This window comes from Macrotis lagotis, chromosome X (genome assembly GCF_037893015.1).
Source record: "Macrotis lagotis isolate mMagLag1 chromosome X, bilby.v1.9.chrom.fasta, whole genome shotgun sequence".
Lineage (NCBI taxonomy): Eukaryota > Metazoa > Chordata > Mammalia > Peramelemorphia > Peramelidae > Macrotis > Macrotis lagotis.
In genome coordinates, this window is record NC_133666.1 from 293,062,696 (window position 1) to 293,088,023 (window position 25,328).

The window sequence follows — 25,328 nt, forward strand, 5'->3', positions numbered from 1 at the left end:
AGGTTTATACTGAAGAATAATTTTACCCTGTGTTGGGAGCCAGGGCTGTGTGATGATGAAGGGCTAACCTTTAAATAGGCAGAGAAGAAAAGAATCCCTTCAGAATATTTCAGAAGGAAATGGCAAACAGAGCCAGAATCTTTGTCAAGAAAACCCTCGGTGGGGAAAGCTAGGTAAACCAGATAGAGACCCTACCCTAGAGTCTGGAGGACCTGAGTTCAAATCTGCCCTCAAACACTTAAAAATTGCCTAGCTGTGTGACCTTGGGCAAGTCACTTAACCCCAATTGCCTTAAATAAATAAATTTTAAAAAAAGGAAAAACCTCAGTGGGCCATGATGATACAGACACAACTAAAACAACAACAAACATTATATTCAAAGGGTTTCAGGTAACTAAGGTAGAAAAAAACATAGGTTATAAGGGTGAGTTAGTTCTGTTCTTAGGATTCACTAGAGAAGAAACACATAGGGTAGTAAAAGGAGGAATCCACTACTGTAGAAGAGTAGAAGGCAATGCAATTTGTTATATCTAGCAAATGGAATGTGTGAGAAGAGTAAACTAAATGGAGGAAAGAGTAGAAGAAGCAGGCATCAGAAGAACGTCATTCTTGTCGGAAACTAACAAAGGAGGGTTGAACACATAATTTAGTGTAGATATATATCTAACACAACACAGGGGGAAAAAAAGGAGAGATTAATAGGGAGAGTAATACCAGGGACATACCTCAGAGAAAACAAATTTCCTTCTCTTGAAAGAGGGAATTTAAAAAAGGGAGAGAGGAGAGGAAAAAAAAATCTAAGGTGGTGCTTGTTTTGGAGACTGGCTGAACAAATTGTGGATAGGATTGCAATAGAATATTATTGTATTGTAAAAAATTAAAAAAGAGATGAATCTAATCGGACAGTCCTACATGATATGAACTGATTCAAAGTACAGGAGATTTTTTATTTTCTAGGACAGCTACCTTGTAATGAAAAACTATTTTGAAAGACAAATATTACTGACTTAATATAATGCTCAATTTTGATTAATACAAAGATCAAACATATCTAGAGTACCTATAATAAAGCATATTATACACCTCTATCAAGAGCTGTCACTATTGTTGATCCTTAGATATCTAAGACACCAAGGTCATTCACTGCATCCCAGACAGCCATGCCTCTGGACTTCTAATAGTCTATCAGGAGTATTAAGAGATAGACATGATGGACAGACACAAGGAGCAGAGACATATATTTCTGGGCATAACTAGTGGATGAATTTGTTTTGTTTGACTAATGTTTATTTGTTGCAAAATGATTCTATCTCTTACAAGACTTCCGAGGAGGCGGGGTGGCTAGGTGGTGAAGTGGATAAAGCACCGGGCCCTGGAGTCAGGAGTACCTGGGTTCAAATCCGGTCTCAGACACTTAATAATTACCTAGCTGTGTGGCCTTGGGCAAGTCACTTAACCCTGTTTGTCTTGCAAAAACCTAAAAAAAAAAGACTTCAGAGGAGGTAAAAAAAGCTATATTGATGTAAAAAAAAAAAGGCCATAGAGGGCAGCTAGATGGCACGGGGGGGGGGGGGGGGGGGGGGGCGGCTAGGTGGCACAGTGGATAGAGCACTGGCCCTGAAGTCAGGAGGACCTGAGTTCAAATCTGACTTCAAACACTTAATAATTACCTAGTTATATGATCTTGAGTAAATCACTTAACCCCATTGCCTTGCCAAAAAAAACAAAACAAAACAAAAAGGATGTGGTGATGTTTTTAAATGGATAGAAAGAAGTTAAGAATGAAGCATAAATATAAGTTTCCAAAATATGTAGATTTCATGATAGTCCCATTCAGAAAGAATGAAGATTATATGAAGAAAGGAGATTATGGAATAGTGTTGTTCTAGGAGGCAAGGGATCTTAGATTACCTTCAAGCATTGTATCTGGTATTTAGAGATATACCACCCTGGAAAGAGATAATTTTATCTTTAGACTCCCTCAAGTCTTAGATGTCTTGTTACCCATTATTTCCCCTTTCTCTTTTTATCCCTCATAATTTAATTAAGCAAGCATTTATTATGTATAAGACATAGTATTAATCCTGAAGAAAAAGAAAAATGAAATAGTCTTTACTCTCAAAGAGCATACATTCTGCTAGGGAGGATATAGCACACAATTTTGGCTTCATCTCCCATCTCCAATCTCAGGAGAGAAGAGAATGAGAACTTCCTTTGATTTTAGCTGGCTTCCATCTTCTGCTGAGCATGTCCTCTTGAGGAAAGGTATTAGAGGCTAGAGAAGCAACTTCTATCTGTGCCCACACAAAGATATCCCCACCTCCTGCATTGGTCTGATCTCCCAAAAGCAAAAAAGGAGCAAACTTCCCATTGACCTCTAGCCTCTCATCTCCTGCTAAGTCTGTTCTTTGGCGAAAGAGGAAGGAGAAATCATTGGGGAGCAGGACATCCTTCTTGTTCTCTGCAGGTTCTACTTCCAACTCCTACTTAATCTCCAGCAGTTAGAAGGAAAGAGAGTAGTGAAATGGGATCTTCTAATTCATGTAGCCCTAGTCTCTAGCCCAATCAACAACTTCTCTGGAAAGATGAGTGGGGCCTTCTACTCAATAATAAACATCCTTACATCTTTACATTCCAGTGATTCCATACTCTATAGATCATATTCCAAATTCCATTCCTTACCCCCCATCACCTGATACCTTATTCCCATCCCTTCAACCTTTCCACTTCAAATTTCCAGCCAAGCACCATCCCCCTCTTCCTTTGTGCTCTCTGAAATGCCCATTACATAGGCAAATTTCTCTTTATCCTAAATCATTTTCTCTCCTGGTCCTTTTTCTAACTTCAAGAAAATCTGACTCCACCTAATGATACAGCCTTCCTAGTACCCATTTCTAGTGCTGGCTGCACCTTCAATCATTCTCCTCAGTTCACTGGACAAGGCAAGGAAATTGAAATACTCCTAGATGTCCAGTGCCATTTCCAACTTTCCTGTCTCCATCCCTCAATAACATCTCCTCCTTTGAGATTCATACAATTTATAATTATCACCCCATTAAACTCTGGTAGCTATGGTCTACATACCTCCTGGTTACTCTGCATCCTTAATGAGTTCAGTATCTAATTCAGAATCTTTCTCTAATCCCCAACAGCTACTCTAGAAGACTTTTTCTTGAGTACTACTAATCAATTAATTCCTCATGCTACTCACAGCTACTATTCCACCCTACTTTAGTCACACAGAAAGTATTCTACCCTTGACCTTGCCATTTCCCACAAGTGCACCACAATCATGTTCAATTTCTCTGAAATCTCCTTATCTAATCATAAACTATTGACTTTCCACTTCTTAGTCTGCCTTTTCTCACCAGGTCCTGTATCAATCACCTATCAATATTTCAGTTCTTTCCCAGACTATCTCCCCTACACTAATCATGTTTTTGTCTTTTTGAATCTTGATTCCTTAGTGAACTAGTTGAATTCTACACTATTCTTTTGAGTCCCTAGTCTCTTTATCATATAGACTATTGCCTTCTTTCTTTTCATTCTTTTTTTTTTTTTTTAGTTTTTTTTTGCAAGGCAAATAGGGTTAAGTGGCTTGCCCAAGGCCACACAGCTAGGTTTATTAAGTATCTGAGGTCACATTTGAACTCAGGTACTCCTGGTGCTCTATCCACTTCACCACCTAGCTGCCCCCCTTTCTTTTCACTCTTAACCCCTTATCATCCAGTTTCTTTTCTCAGTCCTTATTCTTCTCAACGTCTCTGCAGTCTTGAGGCTGTTGTTTAGTTCTCGTTGATTCTCTTGGTTTTCCATACACCATTCTCTCCTGGTTTTTCAGTCAAATTTGCTGGATCTTCATCCAGCTCTTGTCTTTTAATGGTAGTGTCCCACAGAGTATTGTTCCAGGTCTTCTGAATGATGGTATCAGCTTCCTTGCATTTATTTTGCACCTCTGAAACAAATTCTCATATTCACCTATACTGCTTTAATCTTTCTGCTGACTTTCAATCTTCTATCTCCAATTGTATATCAGGCATCACAAATTAGATGACCAGTAGAAATCTTAATCTAACATGTCCAAAACCCTCCTACTTTCATTAACACTAAAGAAATTCCTATCCTCTCATCCCCTCTGCCTGGGAATCTAGGAGTCATATTGGATTCTTCATTTTCTCTCACCTTCCTATTTCACCAAAAACTGTAGATTTCAACATCTCTCAAATAAGCTGCCTTCTTTACTCTTGACATTGTCACGGCTCTAGTGCTAACCCTATCACCCCTTGCCTGGACTATTTCAATAGCCTGTTGATAGGTCTGCCTGCCTCAAGTCTTTATTCATTCCCATCCCATCTTCCATCTAACCATCAAAGTGATTTTTCTAAAAATCATCGGTTTAGACCATGTCACCCTTTCCCTGACTCCCACTCCAATTCTAAATGTAGTGGATACTCTCAATAAACTCCTATGGTCTCCAGATTAAATACAAAATCCTATTTGGCATTCAAAACCTTTCATAAGGCATTGGTGATGTTTCATTCGACAATACATCAATTTCTTACTATTTCTTTAGTAAATAGAAGATTGTCGATTTCGAATCCATTTTGTTACCTGACCTGGGGAGGAACTTCACCCATGAGTTTTGTTGGTTAAAAGCATACATTTCTTTTCTGTGCAGTTTGTCTAACCACTTCTGCTCCAAAAGTAAGACAGCTTAAGTTTTTGTTCAGAGCTGGAGCTTTCTTTCTGTCTGTCAAATAATTCATCAAGGATTTTCACCCAAATTACAATTTGATTTAGATTCCATTTGTACATAACATCTTTAATATTGTCTTGGGCTAAATGCACAATCACTTTTGATGGTTTTGTCAGTCAAATTGACTTAGTTTCTTTTGGAAATTATCTAGGAAAGTGCTTGGATGGCAAACAAACCCGAGAGATGGATATATTTTTTAAAAAGCCCTTCATAGGGGCGGCTAGGTGGCACAGTGGATAAAGCACTGGCCCTGGAGTCAGGAGTACCTGGGTTCAAATCCTGTCTCAGACACTTAGTAATTGCCTAGCCGTGTGGCCTCAGGCAAGCCACTTAACCCCATTGCCTTGTAAAAACCTAAAAAAAAAAAAAAAGCCCTTCATAACCTAACCACTTCTACTTTTCCAATCTTCTTAGACCCTACAATATGCCCCCCCAAGCTACCCACATTCCTGGAATGCCCTTCTGCATCAACATACTGACTTCCCTAGTTACAGTTAAAAGTGTTTCCCAAATCCTCTTAATTTGAGTGCTATCCCTTTCAATTTCTTAGGTTGAGTATATTATTTCTTCACAAATTTTGACACTTTTATAACCAAATTCCCTTCCCTCCCTCACCCCTTTCCCCACTCATTGATTAGCTAAGAAATTAGTAATTTCGTATAGATTTGTTTGTCTGTCATCAGATTTTAAGTTCTTTTGGGGCAGGGATTTCTTGTTATCTTTTTTATATCGCCAGTACTTTGCAAATGTGTGGCACATAGGTACTTAAGCCATTTACTATTGATAAAGTTCCTTGCTCCCCCAGGCTTTAGCTTCCTCCATTTTAAAATGAAGAGGTTGGTCTCAAAACACCCACTTCTAAATCCATTACAAAGAGATAAGAGAGCATCTGTAGGTAGGGGCAACTACTAGAAAAAAAAGTGGAAGGCAATTTGCACTGTTTTTCTCCATTTGGAAATGAAAGAGGATAAAGAAACAGCTGAATCTTTGCAAACTTCCTTACTATTCATTTAACTTTTACAATTCTGTATCCATTATACTGACCAAAACTTAAGATTGAGATGATTCCAAAAAAAACCAAATTGCTTACTTGGAGTCATTTATGCCACCTAGGTGCCTCTGAAGGAGTTTTTAGGGGTGGCAAGGTCTAGTAATGACTGAAAGCAAATATCAAGATAAAGATTGAAGGGCTTTACAAAGTAGATAAAATCTCCCCAGTCACTCTTAGGTATCCAATCTACTTTCTAAAATTAAGTCATTTTGGGGTGGGATGGTTGCCAGACTTTGAAATGGGCAATCTTAGTTCTCACACTAGAGAAATCCCATAGACCAGCTCAAGTTCACTAGTTGCAGATTATGAAACAATTACTCAACTGTTGCATTGAGAGGATAATTGAAGGGGAAATTACATAACTAGGTATAGGTTGCCTTTGCCCAAAGCCCATAACTACTGAAGATGATCACAATGCTAGGTAGGGATAAAGTTTTTCTGCCCCCCCCCAGACACAATTGCTATTTACATTTAACAGAGCCAATAAGGGCCCAAACAATGATTTTTGGAAACAGTACTATTCATGACCTCTAGAAAATAGACAAAGTTAACTGATGATCAATTAAATCTGAGGATATCAATTCACTGGTACAAGTGTTACTACATATACTTCCAACTATGACCAACTGGACCTTTGTTCATATTTTACCCTCTAGGTGTGCCCAGAGATTGACATGGGGGAAAGGGGGGGGGTCCTCTACCTCTGGACCTGTTTCCCCACCTAAATCGGTAATTGGGAATATATCATAATCAAAGAGCCAATGGTAAACATGGTTTTTTTAATGCAGATTTTGAGAACTTATAATGCAATAACAAGTCAGCCACAATGTCATCTATCACCTCATAAATACAAAAAAAAATGGATCACAGGACTTTCTAAATCATAAATTAAATAAATAAAGCCTTTGAAAATTCAGAACAAATGCAAGGTACATTTAAAATTCCTAGTTGTTAGAGAAAACAAAAGTCCAAATACAGAAATCTTTATCAAATTTCCCAAATTCATACTGTTTCTTTAATCCACAGTTTAGTCTTTTAATCCTTTTCCACAAAAAAACAAAAAAACCCCACATTTTCTTTCAAATCCATGTAGTACCAATGACCTACAAGAAACCAAATCAATCCAATTCACAAAACACTAAGGTCGGCATTATGTCCAGTGACAAGTAACATTCATATTAGCTTTCCGTGTGCAACCTTGTTGAAATGGAGCAAAAAACTCCAGGTTTCAAGCACTTTTGCTTTTAATGTTATCTTGCTTCAGATGATTTTCCCTGGTTAAGAATGGCTTCTGATAAACCTCCAAGGCAACTTTTCCTGGGTATGGATATTCAGTGAGTGCCTTTTAAAGGGCCATGAAATTTCTTCATCTCTTCATTTCCCTCCTCAAACTGGTCTACATCCGGAACATTCTGAGGATCTTCACAGTTCAGCATCAACTCTGGACAATAAATTGTAAACAAGGTATTCAAAATACAACTTGTCTCCAATTTCCTGTATTAGTCTGGCCAATTCAATAATGCCTTGATTGACTTCTGGATCTGGAAAAAAAATTAATAGATTTTAAATATAAGGGAGTGTTGGTATCTTCAACCTAAAGACTTTCAAACTGATCTTTGAACTAAAATGTTGATACCTACAATTAGCTTATAACTTACAAGTTTTTTCCCTAATAAAGGAAACAATCCAACTTCTTGCTATACTTTCTAGATTTAGCTACACACATTCCAATTGGAATTTGTCCCAGTCTAAAGTTCTGATCAAACTTGCATTTGTCCTATATTTCTATCAACTTTTTGTAGGTTAAATTATTCCTAGGCTCAAATAAGAGATTAACACCTGAAGATGCTATTTTAAACAGGGATAAAAATTTCCAGTAAGTAGACTGATTTAGAGTCATAGCATCCATTCAAACTCGATTTCTAAAAATATTAAAATAAAAAACAAGGTCTGTTGATTTGAGGCAAGTATCCTAGGTCTCAAGGTATCTAAACCCTACTCCCGAAATAACATTCCACTTTTTTTGAAATGCTCCAACTCAACAAAAACTGCACGGATGCCATCAAGCAGTCCCGAAAAACTGATTTAGAGCCCTAGTTTTTTTTTAAGGGGCGGTGTTTTTATTGAATGTCGACATTAGATTTTTGAAGATGGAGGGAAGAAATTGTGAGGAACTAAAGAGTAAAAATCCTTTTTCAATAAGACTTGAATTTGGGTCTTTTTTGGAACAAACTTCTGCCAGAGCTGCACTCCACTCCACCCCCAACCTCAAGTCAAGTTCAATCGTGCTTTTTATCATCCCTAAACCTCTGGCCTCGACTTTCTCCTCCCTCAAAGGATACAAATATGCATTCAAGCCACAAACCGCTAAACACAGGGCCAGTGGCAGGTGAAGATTACAAACACCTTTAAACGGGACAGCGGCTTCGGACCCTAAGCCGGTCTGGACCCGCCTCCCCCGCTCCCACCTCTCAATAGTTGCATTGGCTCCCTCCCCAGCCAGCTAGCTCCACCCGGTCTCCTTTCCCTGGGGTTAGAAATCTGACCCTGTCCAGCTTTGGAATCAAGGGGCAAGTGCGGGGGGAAAAAGCCAGTAGACATGAGAAGGCTCCGGGTCCGAGCTGTGCCACACCGGGTCAGTTTGAGATCACGGGCCTTAGGTCTCTCTACTTTGCCCTTTGCCATGGCACTCCAAGGCGCCGGGATAGTGGGCGAGCTGTGCCCCGAGCTCGAGGCATCACCGCCCTTCTCTGGGGGCTCCCCACACAAGCTGTCGGTTCTACCTGCGGGCTGCACGGCGTTGGGACCGGGATCCCCCGCCGGGAGAGGTTCGGCTGCCTTCTTCCCAGACATCTCGGGGAGGCTGCGGAGGGGAGGACGCCCTTTGCTCTCGAGTCTGGGTCCGGAGGGTGACGGCAAGCGAGGAGCGGGGCACGCGGGCAGGAGACCCCGGAGCGCAGGAGACCCCGGAGCGCAGGAGACCCCGGAGCGCAGGAGACCGCGGAGCGCAGGAGACCCCGGAGCGCAGGAGACCCCGGAGCGCAGGAGACCCCGGAGCGCAGGAGACCGCGGAGCGCAGGAGACCGCGGAGCGCAGGAGACCCCGGAGCGCAGGCTGCACCTGGAGGAGGTCCTCGCGGCTCTGAGAGCTGGCCGCCCGGGCTGGGCGCTCCGCCTCAAAAAGGGACTTCCCAGTGACGTAGGGAAACCTCTCCCCTTCCCCCTCCCGCCACGCCCCCTCCCTCCGCAGCTTAGCCCCAGGCTCCAGCTTCCCTCCTCCTCCTCCTCCTCCTCCTCCTCCTCCCCCCCGGGCAGCGCAGGGCAGAGGGTTCATTTACCCTCCCTCCCAGGCGGAAAAAAAAAGAGAAGTAAGAAAGCAGGCGGAGCCGCACCGTGGCCTGCGGCCAGACTTGCCCGAACAAGCTCCGGGGCTGTGGAAGTCGGGGGTGGAGCCCTGGGCGTCCCCTTCCCCTCCCAGGGTCCTGCTGCATCCCCCCTCCCCAAACTTCCTTAAAGTCGTGGGAGAGTGGGGGCGATGAGCTACATTGATTATGAAAAAGGGTAAACACATCACTTGTACAAAAATATTCATAGCAGCCCTGTCTGTGGTGGCAAAGAATCGGAAATCAAGTAAATGTCCTTCAATTGGGGAACAGCTTAGCAAACTGCAGTATAAGTATGGAACACTATTGTTTTATTAGGAACCAGGAGGGATAGGATTTCAGGGAAGCCTGGAGGGATTTGCAAGAACGGATGCTGAGCTGGATGAGCAGAACCAGAAAAACACTGTACACCCTAACAGCAACATGGGGGTGATGATCAACCTTGATGGACTCGCTCATTCCATCAGTGCAACAATCAGGGACAATTTGGAGCTTTCTGCAATGGAGAATACCGTCTGTATCCAGAGAAACAACTGCGGAGTTTGAACAAAGACCAAAGACTATTACCTTCAAATTAGAAAAAAAAAAACCCTGCTATCTTACTGTCTGATTTTGCTACCTCTTATAGTTTATATTTCTTCCTTAAGGATATGATTTCTCTCTCATCACACTTAATTTGGATCAATGTAGACCCTGGAAAAATGTAAATGTATACCATATACATTTACATTGGAAACAATGTAAAGACTGCTAAATTGCCTTCTGTGGGGGGGGGGGTGTAAGATGGGGGAAAATTGTAAAACTCGAAATAAAATCTTTTTAAAAAGAAAGAAATTGAGGGTGAGGGATCTAAAGAGGCGAGGGCTAACAGCCTGTCATGAATGGATTAAGAATTCCTCGAGGCAGGTGTTGGGGTGAAGGAATGGCCAACCTTCCGGGACATTTTCCACCTGAGGCTGGGAAGAGAGTTCACAAAGCCCAGGAAGGGGGGGTGGGGCACCTTCTCAGCACGTGACTGATAAACAACTGAGCCGAACCTGGGAAAGGGAGATTTCTCCTTTAAACCGGTAACCCTGGAAAATCAACTGTATTGAAAATAAAAGGAGACTATTGACAACGATAGTTCAGGAAGAAGAAAGCATCAAAGTAGAGAGATTTTGAACTCGAAAGTACATAGAAAAGTTTGACCCCTATTTGCAAGGAAGTTGTTTTTTTTTTTTATTTTTGTCATGCCCTTTTTTCTTCCCTTTTATTTTTGTCCTACTCAAAAGTTAACCAAACTCTTGTCATAGACAGGAGGATCGGTTATCTTCCATCCTGAGTATTGTTCTAGCAAAAAGCTGACTTGTCGATTTGGAGTGCAGAGGGAAAGAGTCGAATTCACTTCTGCCAACATCTCACCTTTGCATTAATTTCAAAATTTTAAAAGAAATAAATTTCCTTTTGGTCTATGTTAAATTCTAAGTAAACAAATGTCTTTCCTAGTTTCTGTCACGTCTATCTTTTAAACAGTGTATTGACAAACAGGTATGCCACAAGCTTGAAATGTTTGTTCTTTGATTGACTTATCAGTCAATGACAATGGTCTACTCTAGGTGGCAAATCCCAAACTAGGAATCTATTTTTACTTAAGATTATTGAATTTTGATGTATAATGATAACTATAAAAGTAGAAGGAAGCAGACTTTTGTAATATTCACTTTATCAATTCAACATACTTATTAATTTCCTCTAATCAGGAACACTGCCTAGACATTAGAAATACAAATATAAAGAAAATTTAATTCACAATTGTGATCCTACTTAAAAATATTTTATTTCATATACAAGTATAACAGATTATTGTGTGGAATAATATCAATTCACTGATCAAGTAGAAAATGTTAACAAAAGACCCCAGGTCCTCTAAAAATGGACCCTAAATGAAATGGTTTGTTCCCTCAAATTACAAGATCTCAAAAATCCAAAAATCAGAACCTCAAGGGGTGGGGCCATTATTAGTAAAAAAAAAATCGAATATCTTGGATTCCAAATAGGATGATAGATTTTGAAACTGAACAGAAAACAGATGGACATTGAGTTGTGAGAAAATTCCTTTGTTAATTGGCTATCTAGAGAAATATGGCTAAAAGTTAAAATATGACTAGATTAGGTCACTTAAAAGAAAACCAAAACAGAAATCAATTAGGACAGAATTCGTCAATTAGGACAGAAAGGGAAGCCCCTGATTGATGACTAAACCTGAAGAAATCAGAGGGAACAAGAGACCTAAGACAGAAACTAAATTAGACTTACCTTAACCAAAGGATAAATGTTCTTTATCTTGTCACCTTTTCTCTTCCAAATCTCTCATAGCCCTCCTCCCTAGGATGCCCCTATATGTTTTGTTTTGTTTTTAGCCATTAGAAAATGTTGCTGTCCTGCTTCACTGGGATAGGAGCCTCTGTGTGTGGAGCTCTGAAGGTGATTTTTGGATGTGTAGCTTAGTTCTGTTGAACTACTTGTTTCTCCTCTTTAGATAGAAAGGTATTAAAGGGCATAAAGTTTTAAGTTGGATAATATTATAGTTGTATAATATATTTATATATACACACAGTTTACCCTGTCTATAACTTGTTTTACATAGTTATTACATATTGTCTCCCCTCAATTAGACACTTTAAGAGCATTGATTCTTTTTCCTTCTTTGTATTCCCAGTATTGAGCAAAGTCTCTTGGCACAAACTATTCACCAACATGTCTTACCCATGCTCTTACTTTTAGACACACACACACACAAACCCTCAAAGGCCCTATTCAGTTCTCTACCTTCTCCAACACAGCTTGCCTTGAATACCTTAGTCAATATGTACCTTGACTTATTTTCAGACACTTCATTTGTCATTTAATTAGATAATTCTGTCATTCAATGGCAGATTGCTCTCCACCTCCTTGTGTTTGCAAAGATGATTTTCATATGTTCCTATGATAAAAATACTTCATCACACTAAAATTTACTTTCAGATGTCATCTCCACACTCCGCTTTCTAGAACAGCAATAAGATACCAAAAGGAGGATTTTATTATATATTGCTTGGTTTTTTAAAATTTGTGTTGTGCATGTGATGAATATACTTCTAAAGGTCTACCAAAGTGGATTAAAGAAAACTGAAAATCTTGAGATCAAATACAATGACAATGAAATGTAAAAGTAAAGGTAAAATCTTTTCAGATGCATTTAAAACCTTTCACAACTTGGGAAGGATCAGGAACTTTTAATAGCTAAACTGCATATGGAAAAGTCAGCATAAACAATAATCTTGGCTAGGGCACCAGTTGCATTTGTGTTTTTTCTGTTGTTAGGTTTTTGCAAGGCAAATGGGGTTAAGTGGCTTGCCCAAGGCCACACAGCTAGGTAATTATTAAGTGTCTGAGACCAGATTTGAACCCAAGTACTCCTGACTCCAGGGCCGGTGCATTATCCACTATGCCACCTAGCTGCCCCTGCATTTGTGTTTTTGTCCCTAGACATTCCTCTACATAATTGTTCATTTTTTTCTTACTTAGTCTTCATCACCGAATGGGCATAGCCTTAGTCAAACTGAGATCTGTTAGACTTTAGACTAAATAGGCCAAGTCTCCCCCCACATCCAGGGCCATCTGCAATCATCCTAATCTATACTGACCACTGGATCCAGATGGCTCCAGAGAAGAAAGTGAGAGTGGTGACTTTGCACAACCTTCCCTCACTGAAATCTAGTTCACTTGCATGTGATAGAATCACTTCCCCAATGTCCTAGTCCTCTTCCAGAACAAAGAACTAACAAAAAGAAGAAACCCAAAAGGAGTGTGGATAGTGTGAGATTGATCAACATGAGCACAAAATCCAAAGGAATTGCTTTGGACCAGCAAATAAGGTTGAACAGGAAAAATTGGAGCTCTCTCATCTCCTGTCTACTGGTAAGAAACTTCAAAGTGGAGATTCTTGGCAAGTTTTAGCCAAACTAGGCTAAATCTAGCTGAGAAAGCATAGCTGATCCTAGTTAAAAAGATCACCATTACACTCTAGGTGAAGAAAAAGCTGAACACCCAACTGAAGAAATGGATGGTGGATGGTGACCAGGACCTAAGTCAGAAAGACCCGAATTCTGATCTCAGACACTAGATGTGTGACCCAAGGCAAATCACTTAACCCTATTTGCCTTACTTTCCTCACCTGTAAAATTATTTGGAGACAGAAATGGCAAACAACTTTAGTATCTTTGCTAAGAAAACTCAAATGCAGTCATGACTGAACCTGGACTAATCAAGAACAACCAGCTGTGTCAATAGCTGAAAGATAAAGATTTTCCTGCCCATTGACAAGTCTAACAATGATGCCACACTCTTGAGAACCTAGTGCTGAGCAACTGAGGCTACCATCTAAGGCCAACAATAGGAGCCAAATCCCAGAGTGGCCTGCAGCTGCCCAGTCATTGAGCCAGAGGCAGAGCAACATCAAGCCCCTTTCCCAGATAAGCCAAACCTGGTGAGGAACCAGCTCAATATCTTGAGAGATCTGCATCAGATTAATCCATCCAGTTGAAATATTGTGCCATGCAATGATCTAATCCAACTACCTGAGGACCATTTCATGAGGACTTTCTGGATAGGAAAGTATATTAGGTCTTAAAGTTCCAGCTTTGCAATTTGTTATGAGACCAAATATGCATTTCCACAGTTGTCTAAATTAGTGCCCCCTCTTCTCCTGCCACTCTGGTTGGACTTTGTATTTATGGAAGAGTGTATCCCAGATTTGGGGAAGAAATATTTTGTAATTTCTCTTCTTGTCACTTCTGAGTAAATTCATTTGCTGAAGAACTTAAGGCTTGGCTGACTATTAATAGGTAGCACAATGGAAGGGTATTTTTTAAAATTAAAAAAAAAATTTTAAGGAAGGGTATTTTGAGGCACAGGTTAAGAGAATGATCATTTGCAAGATTACCCCAAGAACTCTTAAGAATATTAACAGCCAGTCTTCTGGGATATCATTCTGTCAGTGCCATTGTGTGCTGGAGTAAGCCATAATAATAAATACTTGTATATTTTTCCAGGTTTTTGTAGTGTCTGTGCCCTTCATTTTATATAAAACTTAGTTTAAACTCTTTTTAAAAAATGCTAAACAATAAAGTAAAATAAATGAATTCTCATTATTCAGGTAACCAAATCACATCCAAATGATAATTTTTTAAATGTCATATAAATTTTATTCTATATCTAACAATATTAGAAGTAACACATTTAGGTAGAAGATAGTTGTTATTTGACAAGAAGTGTTTTTATGTAATCAGCACCATTGCTATCATGCCTTCAAACTACTGACTCATATTGAGCCCATAATCCACAAAAACCCTGAAGGCTTCTTCTTTCTCAGACAAATGGACTACCTAATCAAACCTCTCCCATTTTATATTTGTGAAGCTGGATTATTGAATCCAAATGTAGACTTATCTAAATTCTCTTCCCTATTGAATTGCATTTTTATTAGGCTTTATCCCATGCAGTGCTGTTTGCTAGTCCTCCCATATATGTGTGTCATCTCTCTTATTAGATAAATATGCCATCCAAGTTTTAATCTAATTAGTTGATAATTGATCTAGGCCAGGGGAAGAGTACTAAAATTATTCCTCTAGATATATCCTCCTAAATTGCCTCATAGAGGGGCGGCTAAGTGGTGAAGTGGATAGAGCACCGGCCCTGGAGTCAGGAGGACCTGAGTTCAAATGTGGCCTCAGACACTTAATTACCTAGCTGTGTGGCCTTGAGCAAGCCATTTAACCCCATTGCCTTGCAAAAACTAAATAAATAAAGTGCCTTATAGAATGACAGCTCCTCAAGGTTAGAGAATATATCTTTTTTTGGTCATTGCATCTTCACTGCCTAGCAAAGTATCTGGCACTTAGAAGGCACTTTATAAATGCTTGTAGACCGACAAATTGAAAAAAGAACAAGTACTGTATTAATCCATTTGACTTCTGATTAAGTACATATTTTTAGATTGTAAACTCACACTGGCTTTCTTTTCTAATTTGTGTCACCAGTCCTAAGCATAATACTTTGTACTTTAATCAATGCTTATTGAATTGACAATTGAATTGATCTAAGCTGTTACTGTCCTCCTCCACAAAAATAACCTGTATTTGCCAAATACATTGGCAAAATGGAGGTAAATGATATCTACAAGAAGGGATTCTTAACTTTTTGCTGTGTCATGAACTCCTCTAGTATTCTTGGAAAGAATGTGGACTCTTCCGTACATTGTTTTTAAATTTATATGATCACATACACAGGATGCAAAGAAAATGCAAAATTATATTAAAATGCAACTACCAAAATATGAGAAGATAAGTTAATAGAGTGCAGATAAAGGACCAGTGATTTATGTTGTTCTCTGACTTGACCTTTTAACACTTTTTTGGAAATGATAAGAAACATCAGAGCAGTTTCCTGGTTCCCTTTGGCAGTGTCATTGTGCCCATATATATCTTCAAAAGTGACTAACAGACTGTGGATCTGACTATGTAACTTGAGAAACTTCCTCTTCATTTCTTACATATACAGATAGCATATATATATGCATATACACACATACATATATAGATAGCATACACACACACACACACAAACACATATATACTCCTGTTGTTTTTGATTTGATAAATTGTTACCTCGGTACCCATCAGCAAAGTCATCAATCAAACACTATTACTTCTTCAGGATATCTCATCTTAGCACCCTGAAATCTAGTTCCAACAGAATAAAGATTATTTCTTACACTTTTTTTGGTTTTTTTTTTTTTTTTTTGCAAGGAAATGGGGTTAAGTGGCTTGCCCAAGGCCATGCAGCTAGGTAATTATTAAATGTCTAAGGCCGGATTTGAACCCAGGTACTAGTGACTCCAGGGCCGGTGCTCTATCCACTGTACCACCTAGCCTCCCCTTATTTCTTACACTTTTTACTCACACTGTGCTTAGTACTGAAAATCCTTCTCTCTTCCATAATATAACATAATCCTAAGTCACTATAATAATTAGAACAAAAAGTGATCTGATGCAGAATGATCTTTTCCAGTTTGCACATTAGATAACACTAGAGTATATAAGGTTACAAGAAGGAAGGAGAGTAGAAGGGGGAGGAACAGCAGCTCAATCAACTCAAAAGTATTTATTATATGGCAGGCATTGTAATTGGTTTACAGGATTCAAAGACTAAAAAGAAATAGGCCCTACCCTCAAAGAGATTATTTTTATTTAGAGAAAACAATATAAATACATATAAAGATAAAATATATAAAAAGTAAAATTTCTGAGTGGAAGATTAAAAATAGTGTAGGAAAGAAAAAAGACAGGAACCAGGTTTGTCCTTAGGAGATTTCTCTTTCACTACTCTCGGTAAAAATATTGTCTTAATCACTTTACTTATGTGATCCTGGACAAGTTTATAACAGAATATAACTGCTAGCAGTAATAGCTGAATCTGTTGAGTAACCAACTTCAAAAGATTAACCTGTTTGCTCTAGTCCGTTCCTGAATATACTTTAGCAACAAAGACATTATATCCTACAACAGCAAATTTAACTAATCAAAGAAGCAACTCATCCATTGACTATACCATATGCCAAAACAAACTAGATTAGGATACTAGGAGAATAGAAAAGAACTCTGGGGAACAGGGGTCCCAAGGTAGCCCTCCACTCCATATAGATCTGATGTTCTTGAATACCTTTGTAATGTAAATATGAGCTCATTCTCCTCAAAAATTGAGTGTGAGTAGAGGGGAATAAGTTTCTGTTTTGTGGGATGTATTGGTAACTCTTGGATATACCCTTTCAGTAATTTTTAATTATTCACACATTTTCACACCATGATGTAATAAAAAATGAAGTATGAACAACAATCTTTTCAGTAAATATCCCCTTATATAAGCTAACTGACGTTTACTGGTAATCCTGAGGGAACACACTAGATGGATACCTTTGGATGATAGCATTAGAAGCCCCTAAGCCCCTAAATTACCTGATGATTGAAGCCCAAGGGGAAAAGTAGCCAGTCACCCTCTGAGAACTCAGCCTGCAAGTAGGAATAGGGGGTTGAGAGGGAGCCCAGAGTAGATCCTACATTATAAAGGAGACTGGTTGTGAAAAGGTTCCAGTGTCAAACAGAGGAATTTATATTTGATATAGGAGTATGTAGGAGTGTGACATGGTCATGCCTGCACTTTCAAAAATCACTTTGGCAGTTATATGAAGGATAAAATGGAGTGGAGAGAGAGAGTCTTGTGATAGGCAGATCAACAAACAGGATATTGCAATAGACTTAAGTGTGAGGAAATGAGGGCCTACACCAGGGTAGTGTCAGTGTCAGAAGAGAGAAGGGGGAAAATTCAAGAGATGTGACAGAGGTGAAATCAAAAGGTCTTGGCAAGAGACTACATAGAAATAAGAGACAGAAATCAGGTATGACACCTAGGGACTAGCAGGATAGTGATGCCCTCAACAATAAAAGGAAAGGGATGGCAAGGTGGCTTAGTGGATAGAGCTGGCCCTGGAGTCAGGAGTATCTGAGTTCAAATCTGGCCTCAGACACTTAATAATTACCTAGCTGTGGCCTTGGGCGAACCACTTAACCCCATTCCCTAGTAAAAAAAAAAATAATAATAAAAGGAAAGACTTGGAAGGAAAGTGGGTTTGGGGCAAAGTGAAGAGTTAAATTTTGGACAAGTTGAGTTTAAGAAATCTATTGGACATCCAATTAAAATGTATGAAAGGCAATTTGAACTGAGAAACTGGAAGTTAGTGAAAGGATAGGGTAGCATAGGTAGATTTGAGATAATTACATCCATGAAAATTGAAGAGTCCAAAGTGGTCTCTGTACAAAGAAGTATGTGTGTGTCTGTGTCTTTTTCCTGTCTATCTCTGTATCTCTCACTCCCTCTCAGGACAGGTTGATTTTGAAAAAGATAGTAACTTAGACAGTGACTATAATAATATAAATGGAAAGAGCAAAACTAAATTGAAAACTGAATGCTTTGTAGTCATATGACCAAACTTGACTAAAGGAAGAAATGAGAAAAACAAAACAAAACCAGTCTGTCTTCCTTTGCAGAGGTAGGAAAATATGAGTGTGGAACACTGCATATGATATCAGATAGGGTATGTGTTGTTGAATTCTTTTAAGAATTTGTTGTTTATTTTGTGCTATAAGGGATGGTTCTCTGGGATGGAGAAATAATATGAAAGAAGATTTTTAGAAACATAGATAATCCAACATGACTAGTATAGAAATAAGTTTTTGCATGACTACATATGTATAACCAATGTCAGATTGCTTGCCTTCTCAATGAGGGGGGGAAGGGAAAGCATTTAGAAACCATTTTGTTCTCTTTGCTTTTTCTTTTTGCCATTAATAAATGGTTCTTTGAACAAGAAAAAAGGGATATAATTGGAATGAAGATTATGTAAAACCCAAAGATATCAATAATTGAAACATTGTACACCCTAACAGCAACATGGGGGTGGGGGTGGGGAAATGATCAATCTTAATGGACACGCTCATTCCATCAGTGCAACAATCAGGGACAATTTTGGGCTATCTTCGATGGAGAATACCATCTATATCCAGAGAAAGAACTGTGGAATTTGAACAAAGACCAAAGACTAATACCTTTAATTTAAAAAAATTATATTATTGTGTAATTTTGCTATCTCTTATACTTTATTTTATTTTCCTTAAGGATATGATTTCTTTCTCATCACAATCAACTTAGATCAATGTATATCATGAAAACAATGTAAAGACTAACAGACTGCCTTCTTTGGGGGGGTGAGGGGGAGGGAAAAGGAAGAATAGGGGTAAAATTGTAAAATTTGACTTAAAAGAAGAATGCATAGCTGGGAATGGAAGGGAGGAAAATTTAGATTTGAAGTTGATAGTGATTTTTTAAAGGCACCCATTTTAAAAAGTTAACCACAAAGCCTTTAAAAAATAATATATATATATATGTAGGGGCAGCTAGGTGGCACAATGGATAGTGCACCAACCCTGGAGTTAGGAGGATCAAAGTTCAAATCTGACTTTGCAAGTCACTTAACTCCGTTGTCTTGCAAAACAACCCCCCCCCCAAAATCCAAGCAATGAAAAAAAAGTAATATGTAATTCACCCTTCACCTCTGATAGTGTTACCATGGGAACATGGGATTCATAGTCAGTAGGTCAGCTAAGCAGACACTTTCCCCCTAGAGATCCTAAAGATGAGTAATGTCAAACTTGGCATGGCAGAAGAATGTGGAGTTTGAGGTGTATGGAGGGGAGGATATCCATCTTAGCTAACCACTTGGAGGATTCCAACTGACAGTCCATTCTCCTCATGACCTTAAAGAAGAGCTCAGAGAAAATGCTGTATTCTTTTGAGATTTTTCTGTTCCATTCTCTTCATTTCCGAAGCCACATTGGACTTAAATGTCTTACTCTTAGGAGTATGAAAATCTCAGAACATAGTAGGAGTATTTAGAACATGCCGCTGTGGCATGCACATTGGAAAATGTGGAGACAAATGCTAAACCATTTTTCAAGCACCATCTTTGTTCTGGCCACAGGAAATGTCTTTGAGCCTATTTCCATTGAATTCTTGCTCCTTTTCTTTCTGTCTCTCTGACTCACTCTCTCTCTCTCTCTCTCTCTCTCTCTCTCTCTCTCTCTCTCTCTCTCTCTCTCTCTCTCTCGTTGCTTTTCCCCTGCTATGTACAAGCTCTGCTTTCTTTCTTCTCTCTCCTAAGCTTTTCTTTTCCTTTTTTTAACTTCAGTAAGTTTTGAACACTTTGTACTAACATGAGAACCTTTAATGTAATCTATGAATTAAAATCTAAGCTTTTGAGTGTTTTTCACTTAGAACAACCCAGTCTTTAAACTCCTCTTTCCCTAAGGTCACCCCAAATCTTTTATCATCAACCTCTTGTGGATGACTGAAGAAAATGCAAATCTTAAAATATCAAGGCAAAAAAAAATGAGAGAAAATTATTGAAATTTATGAAATTTATTCTTGAGGATTTACAAAAAAAAATAGGTAGAAGTCATCTTTTTGAGACTTGAGTCAAGAAATATTTATTCCTGAGCAAGGATAAACAAAACATCAAACTTCCCTGGAGGTCATGGAAGAGTATCATTCTTATACAATGTTATCTTATCTAAGAGAGGAGAATTCTTTCTTGGATTAAAGTATAAGGGAAGGAAGGACAAGTATTCCTTTCAAAATCATTAGAGAGAAAAATTCCATTCCTCAAACAGCTAAGAAATCAACATTTGACAAAGAATATATAGATTTGAAAAACTTGTTATGCTTTGACAAGAACAAGTAGAATTTGAATCACCAAGAACAAGCCAGAGAATGCCAGAAACTGATAGGAATATTGGATATTGCTTAACTACCACTATCAAAGTGATCAGCACTCTTTTCTACTTCTTTCTCCATTAGTGGTAGCTTATCACAGAATTATCTCTTTCCCATTTAATTGGCAGATAATTCACTTCACATTCTGCCTGTTGAGGGAAGTGACAGAAAGAGAAGCTGATTGTACATTCTTGGAAGCTATCCAGAAGTTTTGGAAACTTTTCCTTAAGGAACTCTTTCCAATTTATATGTTATTTTAATAGCTTGATAAAACTGATGGCTGCCATCCCTGGCTAGTGTTGTAAAGAACAGTGATGGGTGTTAATTGAGAGAAACAGATTTTTTTTTTCCCCCTTAAAGAGATAGGATATTTCTCCCAACCCCCAAAGCAGAAATTGGGGTGAAAGGGTAAGTGTTAGAACCAACAAGCATTTGATTATATGAGCTCAGATTATCCTATAGACCCATAGACTCAGAGAGATTCATAAAGAAAGGTAGGTCAAGAAAAACCCTAGGTAATTAAAGTCTTCCATATCCAAAAGTGAGAGATTCAGTCCAGAGAAAATCTTGGTTTATACAGGCCCTAAAGTCTCTGGGAGATCCAATTAAGTAAACACATCTAAGATAAACCAAAAATACTCTTTCTTCTTCCCTTTGCTTTCACCCAAATCCTATTTCTTACCTGTGTTCCATGGAACACCTACATATGAATGTCATATTCACATCTTAAACTCAAAAATGACAAAACTCGGCTCATTCTCTACCCTCCCCCACAAATCTCACCCTTCCCAACTTCCTTATTTACAAAACCAGTTATTTCATTCTCCCTGGTTAGTTTTGGATCTATCTTTAGTTCTTCCTTTTTCTTTCACTCTCTGTATGCAAGCTGTCACCAGTTCCTGTTTATTCTTTCTTCTTTCTTTGCCTCTTAAGATTATAGAAACTTGGCTAGATTCAGAGAACTCTGGGAACACTTGTATGAATTGATGCAGAATGAAATAGTAACTAAGAAAAAAAATTTCTATACTGACTACAATAATGTTTTTTATTTATATTTATTTTATTTTTGTACAAATGATATTTTTATACATTATTAAAATATTCTTGCTTAAGAGTAAATATAATACCCCTTCCCCCCAAAACTAGAGACCCTTGTGAGCAATAAAGTAAAGGAAAGAGGGAAATATTAAAATTATTATTAATAATAATAATAATAATAATAATAATAATAATAACAGGGGCAGCTAAGTGGTACAAGCACCGGAGCCCAAATCTGGCCCCAGACACCCCACAATCACCCAGCTGTGTGACCCTGGGCAAGCCACCCCAACCCCACTGCCCTGCAACCCCCCCAAAAAAAACCCCAAAATAAAATAATAATAATAATAATAACAATAATAATAATAATAGTAGGGGTGGTCAGGTGGTGCAGTGGACAGAGCACTTGCCCCGGAGTCAGGAGCACCCAGACTTAAGACACCCAACAATCACCCAACCTCCCCCCAAAAATAACAATAATAATAAAAAATGTGCTTCAGTCTGTGTTCCAACACCACCAGCTCTGTCACGGGTGGATCACATTCTTTAGGATAAGTTCATCACAAAAGCTACTTCCATAATTTTCCCCCCTTGTCATTGCTGATCGCAACTCCCTCCATTCATACCTCCCCACTACCATACACTATATTTTCTCTCTCTCCTTTCACTCTGTCCCTCTTCTTAAATGTGCTGTAGGGTAGCTGAGTGGCTCAGCAGACTAATCATTGGCCCTGGGGCCAAGAGGTCCCCAGTCCACCTACCACCCCTAAGGCCCAGCAAGCACCCGACCCTGTGGGACAGGCCATCCAATCCCAAAAAAAAAAAATTTAATGTGCATAACAGTGAAGCTACTGATTTATTTCTTGGGTTCAATTCTGACCCTCGAAGAATCATCACAACTCAGATTTGGGAATGCAGATTTTGGAAAGAAAATAGAGATTTATAAAAGGAAGTTACAGCATATTAAGAAAAGAATAGAAAAGTTAGAGTTTTAAGACAAGATCACGTGGATTGCTGATTGTATTTGGGCCAAGACTGAAGATCAAAGAGACTCCCTCCCCCCCTCAGACCTCCTTAAATTTTTCTCCCACAGTCCAAGGGAGGGGGTGGTGACCTGGGAGTGACCCAAGTCCCTCACTGAAGATTTTGCCTTTTGGGGAGGGGTCTCTTTCTTCCAGGGCCTTTGCTCCCTGCCTGGCCCAGAAGAACAAAGCAATCCAAGATGAAGGTCAGGCCTTCAGCTTCAGTCTAAATTAGATGATAAAGGAAGATTCCCTTTATAATGAGAACAAAAGATTTACAGTTTGTCTCTCTCATGCCCAGTTTTCTCTGCATCAACAGGATTGTACATATATAAACCCATATCAAATCAGTTACTATCATAGGATGGGGGAAAGAAGGATGAGAGGGAGAAAACTTTACAAAAATGAATATTGAAAATTATCTTTACACAACTGGAAAAAGAAAAACAATTAAAATTCTTTTAAAAATTCTTTCTAATCTATTTATTTATTTTTTTAATTTTACAATTTTCCCCCTAATCTTGCTTCTCTCCCCCCACCCCCCACAGAAAGCAGTTTGGTAGTCTTTGCATAGTTTTCATGCTATACATTGATCAAAACTGAATGTGTTGAGAGAGAAATCATATCCTTAAGGGGAAAAAATATAAGAGATAGCAAGATAACATGATAAGATAACATTTTTTAAAATTAAAGGTAAATAGTCTTTGGTCTTTTTTTAAGCTTCACAATTTTTTCTCTGGATACAGATGGTATTCTCCACTGCAGATATTGTCCCTGATTGATGGAATGAGCAAGTGTAACTAATACATTGTTGGTGGAACTGTGAACTCATCCAATGTTTCTGGAGAGCAACTTGGAATTACATCCGAAGGGTAACAAAAATGTGCATACCCTTTGATCCAGCAATACCACTACTAGGTCTATACTCTGAAGAGATGATGAAAAAGGGTAAAATCATCACTTGTACAAAAACATTCATAGCAGCCCTGTTTGTGATGAATGTTCTTTAATCGGGGAATGGTTTAACAAACTGTGGTATATGTATGTCATGGAACACTATTGTTCTATTAGAAACCAGGAGGGATGGGAATTCAGGAGAGCCTGGAAGGATTTGCATGAACTGATGCTGAGTGAGATGAGCAGAACCAGAAAAACACTGTACACCCTAACAGCAACATGGGGGCGACGATCAACCTTAATGGATTTGCTCATTCCATCAGTGCAACAATCAGCAACAATTTAGGGCTGTCTGCAATGGAGAATACTGTCTGTATCCTGAGAAACAACTGTGGAGTTTGAACAAAGACCAAAGACTATTACCTTTAATTTAAAAAAAAAACCCAATGTCTTATTATGTAATTTTGCTATCTCTCATACTTTATTTTTCTTCCTTAAGGATATGATTTTTCTAGGGGGTGGCTAGGTGGTATAGTGGATAGAGCATCGGCCCTGGAGTCAGGAGTACCTGAGTTCAAATCCAGCCTCAGACACTTAATAATTCCCTAGCTGTGTGGCCTTGGGCAAGCCACTTAACCCTATTGCCTTGCAAAAAGCTTAAAACAATAAAAGGATATGATTTCTCTCTTATCACATTCAACTTAGATCAGCATATACCATGGAAACAATGTAACAGACTGCCTTCTGTGGGGTGTAGGGGGAGTGAAGCAAGATTAGAGGAAAAATTATAAAATTCAAAATAAATAAAATCTTTCTTTAAAAACAAAGAAATGAGCAACTCTATTAAAATTTATCATCAAGGGGGCATCTAGGTGGCTTAGTGGATAAAGCACCAGCCTTGGAGTCAGGAGTACCTGGGTTCAAATCCAGTCTCAGACACTTTTAATAATTACCTAGCTGTGTGGCCTTGGGCAAGCCACTTAACCCCATTTGCCTTGCAAAAAAACTAAAAAAAAAAAAAGATTGATCATCAACCTCATGTTGCTTTTATGGTGTCCAACATTTAAAATTCTTAAGAATTCTGATCTCTATAATGAAAAATCATGATTTCAGAAGACTGATAGTGAAACAAACTTCCTCATCCATTGTTAAAAGGTATGGACTAGAAGTAGAAAATGAGACATATATGGTAAGGAATAACCAGGGTGTAAATTTTTTTTCTCTTTTACTATATTCATTACAAAAGAGTGCTTTTATCTAAAGAGGAGTATAGTTTTTGGGAGAAGTAACAGAAACTGGAACTGGACCCATGGTTTCATTTGTATAATGGATAATTGAAAAATAGTTTTAATTCTATTCTACTAGGATTTAAATTAGTTAAAAAAATTTTTTTTCATGAGTTTTATTTCATAAGAAAGGAGGGAGTTGCAATCAGCAATGGCAATGTTGGAAAAGTATGGAAGTAACTTTTGGGATGGACTTACCACAAATAATGCGATCCACCCATGACAGAGTTGTTGGTGTTGGAACAAAGACTGAAGCACATTTTTTATTATTATTATTTGGGGGAGGGTTCAGGGCAAATGGGGCTGGGTGTCCTGCCTGGGGCCACATAGCAGGGTGATCTTTGGGTGTCTGAGGCTGGATTTGTACCCGGGTGCTCCTGGCTCAAGGGCCAATGCTCTGTCTGTTACCCAGCCACCCCTACTATTATTACTATTTTATTTTATTTTATTTTGGGTCTTTTTTTTTCTTCTTTTTGATTTTTGCAGGGCAGTG

At 38.6% G+C, this 25,328-nt stretch overlaps 1 protein-coding gene across 1 annotated transcript; it reads right to left on the reverse strand.

The window, feature by feature from the left end:
* Positions 1-5,874: 5,874 nt before the first annotated feature.
* On the reverse strand, positions 5,875-9,140 carry LOC141499051 (uncharacterized). The gene is made up of 2 exons (XM_074202001.1): positions 8,591-9,140; positions 5,875-7,348 (listed from the first exon to the last, which is right to left on the reverse strand). The coding sequence occupies exons 1-2, from the start codon at positions 9,138-9,140 to the stop codon at positions 7,230-7,232; spliced, it is 669 nt and encodes a 222-aa protein (XP_074058102.1). The 3' UTR covers positions 5,875-7,229.
* Positions 9,141-25,328: the final 16,188 nt, after the last annotated feature.